General features: G+C 41.7%; 1 protein-coding gene across 1 annotated transcript in view; it reads left to right on the top strand.

Annotated features, from left to right (window-relative positions):
• Positions 1–5369, top strand: part of Bend6 (BEN domain containing 6) — a 58674-nt gene extending 53305 nt beyond the window's left edge. The window contains exon 7 of the mRNA XM_021172435.2: positions 4051–5369. Coding sequence (XP_021028094.1) covers positions 4051–4064 — 14 coding nt within the window. The 3' untranslated portion in view covers positions 4065–5369. The remainder of the gene's footprint in view (positions 1–4050) is intronic.
• The last annotated feature ends 5345 nt before the right edge of the window (positions 5370–10714 follow it).

Raw genomic sequence — 10714 nt, 5'->3', positions numbered from 1 at the left:
AAAAAAAAAAAAAAAAAAAAAAAAAAAAAAAAAAGAAACCCCGGTCCAATGGGATTTGATTATTTTGGAAACAGTGATCCTAAAACCTGAAGAACTCGAATGAATTTGCCACAACCATATGACTAGGGACCACCAGGTAGCAGCAGTACTGGGTTTTTCTTTTTTTATTAGTCCTCTGCCTCCCAAGTCCTGATATTGTGTATTAATTTTGTATCCTGCTACTTTGCTGAAAATGTTTATCTGCTCTAGGAGTTTCCTTTTTAGGGTCACTTATGTAAACTATCATATAATTTGCAAATAAAGATATGTTTATTTTTTCCCTGCCTATCTGAACCCCATTGGTTTTCTTAGTTATCTTATTGGTCTAACCAAGACTCCACTACTATATAGAATAGGTATGGAGAGAGTGGCCAACCTTGTCTTGTTCCTGATTTTAAGAGAATTGCTTTGAGTAACCTCCATTTAAGTTGATGTTTGCTATAGGCTTGGTGTAAACTGCCTTTATTATGCTGAGCAATGGTCCTTGTAGGCCTAGTTTCTCCTGGATTTTTACCATGGTGTTGAATATTGTCACAGGCCTTTTCTTCATCTGACATGTTCATGTGGCCTTTGATTTTCCATCTGTTTAGCTGGTGGGCTACATTTACTCGTTTGCCTATGTTAAACTACTCCTGTACCTCTGGGATGAAGTCTGGAAAAAGCATGGTGGATTTTTTTTTCAATGTGTTCTTGAATTCCGTTTGCAAATTATTTTATGGAGAATTTCTGTGTTCATATCCATAAGGGCAATTGGTCTGTAATTCTCTTTCTTCCTTGGGTCTTTTTGTAGTTTGGGTATCAAAGTATTTGTGGCCTCATAAAAAGAATTGATCACTGTTCTTTCAGTTTCTATTTTTTTGGAATAATTTGAGGAGTATTGGAGTTAACTCTTCTATTTCTTGGAATAATTTAAGGATTAACTCTTCTTTGAAAGTCTAATAGAATTCTGCACTAAAACCATCTGGCAGGCTGGAGAGATGGCTCAGAGGTTAAGAGCACTGATTGCTCTTCCAGAGGTCTTGAGTTCAAATCCCAGCAACCACATGGTGGCTCACAACCATCAGTAATGAGATCTAATGCCCTCTTCTGGTGTGTCTGAAGACAGCTACAGTGTACTCATATGAATAAATAAATCTTAAACCAACAACAACAACGCCATCTGGCTCTAGACCTTTTTTGTTTAAGAGACTTTTAATGACTGCTTCTATTTCCCCAGAGATTTTAGATCTGTTTAAACTGATATCTGATCCCGATTTAACCTAGGTAGGTGGTATAGTGAGAAAATGATCCATTTCTTTTAGATTTTCAAATTTGGTGAAGTGTAGGTTTTTAAAGTATCTCCTTATGACTCTCTGGACTTCTTCAGTGTCTGATTTGTTCCCCTGTCTCTAATTTTGTTAATTTGGATAAGGGATTTTATTGATGTTTCTCAAAGAACCAACTCTGTCATTGATTCTTGTAATTTTTTTCTATTATATTTATTTCAGCCCCGAGCTTTCATATCTCTTGCTGTCTACCTCTCTTGGCTGTGATTGCTTCTTTTTGTTTTGGCGCTCTTGACATTTCTAATGTAGACCAGACCTCTTAAAACTGCCTTCATTGTGTTTTTTTTTTTTTTCTTAATTTGTCTTGACCCATTTTTCATTTAGTTGAGAGTTGTTTAGTCTTTCATGAGTCTGTAAGCTTTCTGTTGTCTCTCTTGTTCTTCATCTTTAATCCAGTAAGTGGTTGGTAGGATGCAGGATGTTATTTCAATTTTCTTGCACCTGTTGAGACTTGTTCTGTGTCCAAGTATGTGGCCAATGCTGGAGTAGGTTCCAAGAGCTGCTGAGGAGAAGGTATATTATTTGTATTTGGGTAAAATATTCTATAAGTATCTATTAGGTCTGTTTGATTTATGGTGTTAGTTGGCTTCAGCATTTCGGTTTAGTTTTTTCTTCTGGATGACCTGTGTATTGGTAAGCATGGAGTATTGCAGTCTCCCAGTATCACTGTGTCAGGATCAATATGTGATTTTAAGCTGCAGTAGTGTTTCTTTTTATGAACATGGGTGCCCTGTGTTCGGTGCACAGATATTAAGAATTGCAGTATTCCCTTGGTGGATTTTTCCTTTGATGAATATGTAGTGTCCTTCCCTATCTTCTCTGGTGAGTCTTGTTTTGAAGTTTATTTTGTTAGATAGTAAAATGGCTACATCAGCTTGCTTCCTGGGTTCATTTACTTGGAAGATCTTTTTCAAATCTTTACCCTGAGGTAATGTTTACCCTTGAAGTTTAGGTTTCTCTTGGATGAGGAAGAAAGAGGAATCCCGTCTTCACATCCATTCTCTTAATATGTCTATTTATTAGGGAATTGGGACCACTGATACTGAAACATGTCAATGACCAATGATTGTTGATTTTCTGTTTTTCATAGAGGTATTTTAAGGTCTTTTTCTTGTGCTTCAGCTATATGTTGGAATATTCAAGGCTTGCTGTGGTGAGGCTGTAGTGAAGACAGTGTCCTGGCAATAACTGATTCTGTTTTTGCACTGAAGTTTAGCCATCTGGATTTGGGATGATTGTAATTCTAGGTGATGGTATCTGATCTTGTCTTTGTTGAGTGGATGTTTTGTTCCTTGGTTTCTGTTGCTCTTTCTTGTCTTAGGAGAGTGTGGTGGCTTGGGTTGCCTATAGGGACTGCTTCTGAGATCCTGTGGGTGTGGTCTCCAGGGACTCTATTTTTTTTTTTTTTTTCCGAGATAGGGTTTCTCTGTATAGCCCTGGCTGTCCTGGAACTAACTCTGTAGACCACCAGGCTGGCCTCAAACTCAGAAATTCGCCTCTCTCTGCCTCCCAAGTGCTGGGATTAGAATTCATTTCTTATATTGAGAGCTGACATTTAGGGGTAGATGTAATCCACTTGAGGTGCAGGAGTACTCAGGCCCTACCCCTAAGAACCCCCAAGGTGAGCCCCAAGCTCACCAATCCTCACCCCGGACAAAACTACCCCCAAGAAACCCTGTCTGTATAAAGCCTGCCTCCTACTGCAGCCACCCTCTTGTGTCTTTCCCAGTAAATCTATTGTGTGTGTCTGTGTTTGTGTGAGGTTTGATGTACGGTGTGACTTTGTGGTATTTCTTGAACCAGACTTCCAGGATGCCCTTTCCCTTCAGAGCTTGCACCGGGAAAACCTTTTCCCTCAGAGTTGTAACATTTTCCATGGAGATGGACTAGAAGTGTGCTGAAGGGGTCCACATGAGGAAAACCAGATGTTCCACCAGGATCCGCTTAGTCCCCTTGGAATGGGGGCAGAGAGGGAGGAGAATCCATAGCCCAAAGCCTGCTAGAGAGCTGGGAATTAGACTTGGGAGTTGGATATGGAGGAGAGGAAGGATCTGAAGTTGGTCTGGCTGCTTCTGTGGCAGAGGTCAGCGGTTCCCACTGAGTGCCTGAGGGAGCTAGAGGCTGACCCTCTGTAGGAGAAGGTCTGTGTGACCTGCTGGAGGTGGGGGAAACGGGAAGGGAGGCCACAGCAGATGGTCGGCTCCAGAGCTGCGGATGAGACTGAGGGATTGGATTTGGAGGAGGAGAAGGGAAGGGAAGCTCTGAAGGTCACCTCCCTACCTCCCTCTCTTCTGGGCTTTGAGTCAGGTAAACCAGGTTTGAGGACCTGCTAGCCAATAGGCAACCAATAAACATCACTGAAGAATGTTATACAGATGGGTGATAATTTTTTTCATATGCTTGACATGGGAGGGGGGGCTCATTTTACCTTGTTTTAAAATTTAGCTAATAAAATTCATTATTTCAAATAAAAATTTGAAAATTAAAAATAAAATAAATTAATTAATAAAATAAATGAGATAAATAAATAAATAATTGTTTAAAATTAAAAGAAACAGTACTTTAACTGTGTTTTATGCTGGATTCCTCTACATTACAAAGCAATTCATGGGACGTCTTAATAGCTACAGCTCCTTCCTTTAATACAAGTTTGCACCTCTTTGAAGTTTGCTTTTCTATTTTACAGGTATCTTAAAATAAAACATGCTTGGTTTTCCGTCAAACATTGGAATTTGATGGAGAACTTGAGACACATCAAGGACTGGCTGTAGTAGCCATGGCTTTCCTGGTGGAGTAATGGACTGGCTGAAGCTGCATGCAGAGCCCTTACTAATTAACCAGAGAATGTCTGTCAAACAAGCATGCAATATGGTTTCTTTGGAAATATGCATCTTTCACAGCCCCGAATACTTCCCTGTAAACTAACTTAAGATGATATCAGCTCTTATCATAGCAACACAAACATCCACCCTCCAGATCAGTCGTGGTCTTCAACAAACACTTCAAATTATTACTATCAGTGACTCCTCATTATGGCTTTTGTTAGGTGGGGAGGGGCTTTAGCAAGCTCCTGTTTGGTAAGAATACAATTGAAATAATACACGTCTACCAATACCATGGCTAACCAAGTAATGATGACTTAACGTTAAACCGTTTGAGTTATTCTGTGATCCAAAAATGTGTGAAATAGGGTTCTAGAAAAAACCCAAAAACATAAATGCCTTTTCCATATTCAGTTATCCCAACATGCCCCTGAAAGTCTAAAATCCCATCTTTGTTTGTTAATTCCATGCACTGATTTTTATAATAGTCTCTTAGTCTCTGAGGAAGACACACCCCTCAGTATCCACTGTCCAGAGCATACTAGATTCAGATGTGTAATAATAAATAAATCACCTAAAGTGCACGTAGGACATGACATCGTGCCTGGTCAGCCATGATGCTAAACTGCTTAATTTTGACCTGTTTATTTCCACTGTAGCAGAAGGAAAATTAACTGGAAAAAAAAAAGTACCAATTTAATTATGGCATGGAAAATGCTGCTTTGTAAATCAACAAAAAATAAAACATTCTTCAAAGACTTTTCACTCGATAAAAGGTCCCCTGGCTACTTTGCAATGAGAAGCTATGCCTTTCTCTTTTTCTCCCCGCGCCTTCGTTTCCCCTCTGGGACAGGGTTTCTCTGTGTAGCCCTGGTTATCCTGGAGCTCACTCTGTAGACCAGGCAGGGCTCACACTCAGAGATCCACCTGCCTCTGTCTCCAAAGTCCTGGGATTAATGGTGTGCATCACCATGCCCAGCGAAGCTATGCTTCTTGAGTGTGTAACGTGACATTGAAGCTTGGGAAGGAGGATTTTAAAGTGCCGTGCAGGGGACCCAGGGACTACTCTGGACAGGCTGCTTGGTTAATAGTTCAGTTGTACAAAATAAATACTCACAATGAAGTGAATTGTGTAACATTTGCTACTTTTAATTAAATAAAATTTAACTCCATTGAAAACTAATGCACTTTCTTATGGTTCACTTTGTTTTATAATGTATTCTATTCCAGGCATAAATTTTTTTTTCCCTAGGGAAAGGCTTCCTCAACACATTGAAACATTCGCGTCTCCACCAAGAGTCTCTCCTGACCTTTTATGGTGCCAAGCCTCAGCTTCCTCTTCCGTGGAGAGCAGAGGAAGCTGTGAGTGTGTAAGGAGTGTGTAAGAAGTGTGTGAGTCCTGGGTGTATAAGGAGTGTGTAAGCAGTGTTAGTCCTGAGTATGTGAGAAGTGTGTGAGTCCTGAATGTGTAAGGAGTGTGTGAACTCCTGGGTAGGCAAGGAGTATGTGAACTCATGATTGTGTAAAGAGTGTGTGAGGAGTGAGTGAGTTCTGAGTGTATAAGCAGTGTGTGAACTCCTGAGTGTGTAAGGAGTGGGTGAATGCTGAGTTTGTGAACTCCTGAGTATATAAGGAGTGTGAGTCCGGAGTGTGTGAACTCCTGAGTGTGTAAGGAGTGGGTGAATGCTGAGTTTGTGAACTCCTGAGTATATAAGGAGTGTGAGTCCGGAGTGTGTGAACTCCTGAGTGTGTAAGGAGTGGGTGAATGCTGAGTTTGTGAACTCCTGAGTATATAAGGAGTGTGAGTCCGGAGTGTGTGAACTCCTGAGTGTGTATGCAATGTGTGAACTCCTGAGTATGTAGGAGTGGGTGAGTCTTGAGTGTGTAAGGGCTGGGTGAAGTCCCGAGTAAATGTGTATTATTGACAAGGATCTCTGCCTCAAACCCATGGGAATTGGCAAAGCCTTCCTACTAGTAAGGCTCAAAGATGTGACGAAACCTTCCTCTAATCCTAACGCAGTCTTTATGAACCATTATGTGCAAAAACAAACAAACAACAACAAAAACTAGCAACTGCAGCTTACTCCTCTCAGGTGACTGCAACCTGAGACTGATTCCCTACAGAGAACCCCAACAGAAGCTAGCGGTGCATAATAAACACGCTGAGGTGCGTGCACGCACATGCACACACACACCAATCCCAGCTTTTCCGTACCTGTGTATCTTCATTCCCTCGAGGCCCAAGTCAGGCTTTCAGGATCAATCCATGTTTGTCACTGTAATAACCCCTTCATGCCTTCAGAACCAGTACCACCTGGGAGACTCTTGCAGATTACCAAGTTTGGCTGCCAGAACAAGGTACAGCCTTGGTCCCATTGGGCCACAGCTTCTGTGTACCAATACTGAGGAAACACTCTAAGATTTGTGATCCTCATTGATGTTGTCTCTTCTTTTAAGACGGATTTATTATTTATTTTATGCATATGAGTATACCACCATTGCTCTCTTCAGACACACCAGAAGAGGGTGTCAGACCCCATTACAGGTGGTTGTGAGCCACCATGTGGTTGCTGGGAATCGAACTCAGACCTCTGGAAGAGCAGTCAGTGCTTTTAACCACTGAGCCATCTCTCCAGCCCTGTTGGTTTCTTCTTAACCAATGATTTCTTAGGTCCAGCTAAGTAGCATCAATTGCCCCCAGCAAAGCAAAGCTTTCAATTTAATGGTTCTGGTCCTTTGTTAACCACAGACAGTTCTTCAGCCCCAACTGACCAGAACCACACATTCTTACTTGAAAATATCACAGGAGTGACTCTGATAGAGTCTTTGAAGAACTCTCACACTCTTAAGACTGCACAAGTCAGGTCTCCGTTCTCCGAGTGGTTCTCAGCCTTCTCTTCCAGGTTCCCAGGACAGCTCGGTAAGCTTTGAGCATTAACAGCTTTTTCAGCCCAACGCTCTGAAGTCCTTCAATAATCCCTCCCAACATGATTAAGTCCGTTAGAGCAATATCTTATGACCCCAATACCAATTTCTGTCTTAGGGATTCTACTGATGTGAGATAACACCATGACCAGAAACAACTAGAGGAGGTTAAGAGTTCATTTCAACTTACAGTTGTAGTCCATGGTCAGAACATGGCCCAGGAATGGTGCCAAGTGAGGAGAATTGTAGGTGCTTATGAGTGTACCCCAAGAAAACAAGAGTCCTGTGACCTCAGCTTCTTCCAAACATGGAATTGTGTTTGTCTCTTCCTGCCAAGTGTAGCCAATAAGAGTGAGTTACTTTGATTACTCGTTATTGCTGGCTGTTGTTACCCAATTAAACGTTTAAACTATCCTTATGTTCCTCTATGGGAAAACATGTTTTTGCCCCGTGCAGCTTGTCCTTGTGATTGTATGCAGCTTGAACTCATGAGGACTCATGCGACTCTTCTTAACCCTCAGAGTACAAATTGTCCGATGCTCTGAATAAAGTTGGCTACTGCGTGAGACGTTAGTCCACCGTGTTTATCAGCTCCATTCTCCCAGGTCCCACTAACTCTGCAGTGACACCTGAACAGGGACCTGAAGTCACCTATGAGGTAACCTCCTTCACAGAAGGAGGTGGGTGAGAAAAATGGGTCAAAAATCAGGGAAAGTGTTGCCTTATGTCACAGTTTTGCATCTTTTTTTTTTTAAAGAATTCTTAAAAATGATTTATTTATTTTATATGTGTGAGTACACTGCTGCTATCTTCAGACACACCAGAAGAGGGCAATGAATCCCATTATAGACGGTTGTGAGCCACCATGTGGTTGCTGGGAATTGAACTCAAGACCTCTGGAAGAGCAGTCAATGCTCTTAACCGCTGAGCCATCTCTCCAGCCTTTTTTGGGGGGGGGGGCATCATTTTTAAAGAAAGGAACTCGAGTATCAGAATCGCCACGATCAGCCTGCATGCAGGTTATTTATGACTATAAGCCCTGGTTTCCAGAAGAAGAAAGTTTAGGTGAAGAAGTATGGGGCAGAGTCCAAAAGAATATTAAAAAGACTTATAAGCAAGAAGGGGGAGAGATCCCTGTTCAATCTTGAGTCACTTGGGCATTAATTCAGACTGTTATTAAAGTACTTAAGGAAGCTAAGGACATTAACCGTAAGCACTAATTCCTCGAATGAATATAAACAGGATGACTGAAGCCTAAAATTAGTAAAAGAGGCAAAAATGAAAAGAGAAGAGGGAAGGAGAAAGAGATTCTCCTCACTGAGGGAGACTGGACAGGAAAATCAGCACCATCAGCATCTTCGCCTCAGGAACTCCCGTACCGGAGACTCGAAATATGTATCGGAGCTGGGCATGGTGGCGCACGCCTTTAACCCCAGCACTCGGGAGGCAGAGGCAGGCGGATTTCTGAGTTTGAGGCCAGCCTGGTCTACAAAGTGAGTTCCAGGACAGCCAGGGCTATACAGAGAAACCCTGTCTCGAAAAAACCAAAAACAAAAAAAAAGTAAAAACTTTTACAGGAAAAACTGATTCTGGAATTGGTGTATCTATTATAACTGACAAGTTATTTCTCCACTAGTGAAATAAGCCAATTCAAACCATATTAGATTATATTAAATGCAGATTTGTTGGGACTCTGCTCTCGGGTGGGAGGCAGGCGGGAGTATACATAGAAAAAGATAGAAAAGAAGAGAAGCCAAAATATCTGGGATATGTAGGGAAGAGCCTCGGGGAAAGGGCAGGCCAGCCCCTGGGCTAGAAAGTTTAGGTATGTCAGGAAGGGACTGGGGGATGCTGGGAGAACCTGGAGGCTAGATCTACTCTGGCATGTAAAATATGCATCTTAGCACCTTGTCCTGGGGTCTGAAACCAAACAATAACTATAGAAGAACTGCCTGTTATGGAGGTAAATTCAACCCCAGTAGGGCTAGGAACCATGTGCTCTAAGGAGATTAAAGAAACTACTCCAGTATTCCAATGCACGGGTCCAGAATACATGACAGTACCGCAGCCTATGTCACTCCTGTTCCGAGTAATCTTTGGGGAAGAGACTTTCTACAAGAAACTGTTTCCATGGTCAATCTCCCCACTTCCAATGTTATCTAGTCTTCACAAGCACGTTGGCTAATGAAAAGAACAGGATGTAGAACAGGAGAGGACTAGGAAGACAGTTTCAAAGATTGAAATTGAAAGTATATTCCAGCCAAGACAAAATCATAAACACTGATTGGGATTTTCTTAAGGACTATGAAAAATATACCACCTATAAAAAAATTACATGGATCACTGATAAGTGGACATTAGCCCAGAAACTTAGAATACCCAAGATACAATTTGCAAAACACATGAAACCCAAGAAGGAAGACCAAAGTGTGGTTACTTTGTTCCTTTTTAGAATGGGGAACAAAATACTCATGGAAGGAGTTACAAAGTTCAGAGCTGAGACGGAAAGAAGGACCATCCAGAGACTGCCCCACCCAGGGATCCATCCCATAAACAACCACCAAACCTAGACACTATTGCATATGCCAGCAAGATTTTGCTGATGAGACCCTGATATAGCTGTCTCTTGTGAGGCTATGCCAGTGCCTGACAAATACAGAAGTGGATGCTCACAGTCATCTATTGGATGGAACACAGGTCCCCTAATGAAAGAGCTAGAGAAAGTACCCAAGGAGATAAAGGGGTCTGCAACCCTATAGGTGGAACAACAATATGAACTAACCAGTACCCCCAGAACTCGTGTCTCTAGCTGCATATGTATCAGAAGATGGCCTAGTTGGCCATCAATGGGAGGAGAGGCCCTTGGTCTTGTGAAGATTATATGCCCAGTACAGGGGAATGCCAGGGCCAGGAAGCAGGAGTGGGTGGGTTGGGGAACAGGGCAGGGGGAGAGTATAGGGAACTCTCAGAGGGGAAACTGGGAAAGGGGATAGCATTTGAAATGTAAATGAAAAAAATATCTAATAAAAATAAATTTTAAAAATTAAAAAAATTACATGGAAATCTATTTATTATTTATTTATTTATTTGTTTGTTTGTTTATTTATTTATTTGGTTTTTTGAGATAGGGTTTCTCTGTATAGCCCTGGCTGTCCTGGAACTCACTTTGTAGACCAGGCTGGCCTCAAACTCAGAAATCCGCCTGCCTCTGCCTCCTGAGTGCTGGGATTAAAGGCGTGCGCCACCACGCCCACCACATGGAAATCTATTGAGCCAGTCTGAATCCTTCATGGCCCCTTTCTAAAGAAAAGTTACAGGCTGCACCAGTTAGTCAGAAAACAGTTGGAACATGAGTACATAGAACCAACCCTCTTTCCCCCCACCCCTACCTAGAATTCTGTTTTTGTAATTAAAATGAAATCTGGTAAATCGAGATTGTTGATTGACTTACAGAATGTTAATGCCACCCTGTGGCCAATGAGAGCTTTACAGCTTGGTTCACCTATATCCTACAACTATTCCTACATTTGCCTTTAATATTTTTGAATTTAAAAGATTATTTTTATACTAAACATATTCATCCTGATTATAAGGTACATCTTG

This window comes from Mus caroli, chromosome 1 (genome assembly GCF_900094665.2).
Source record: "Mus caroli chromosome 1, CAROLI_EIJ_v1.1, whole genome shotgun sequence".
NCBI classification, from domain to species: Eukaryota; Metazoa; Chordata; class Mammalia; order Rodentia; family Muridae; genus Mus; species Mus caroli.
This window is presented reverse-complemented; position numbering and strand designations above follow the sequence as displayed.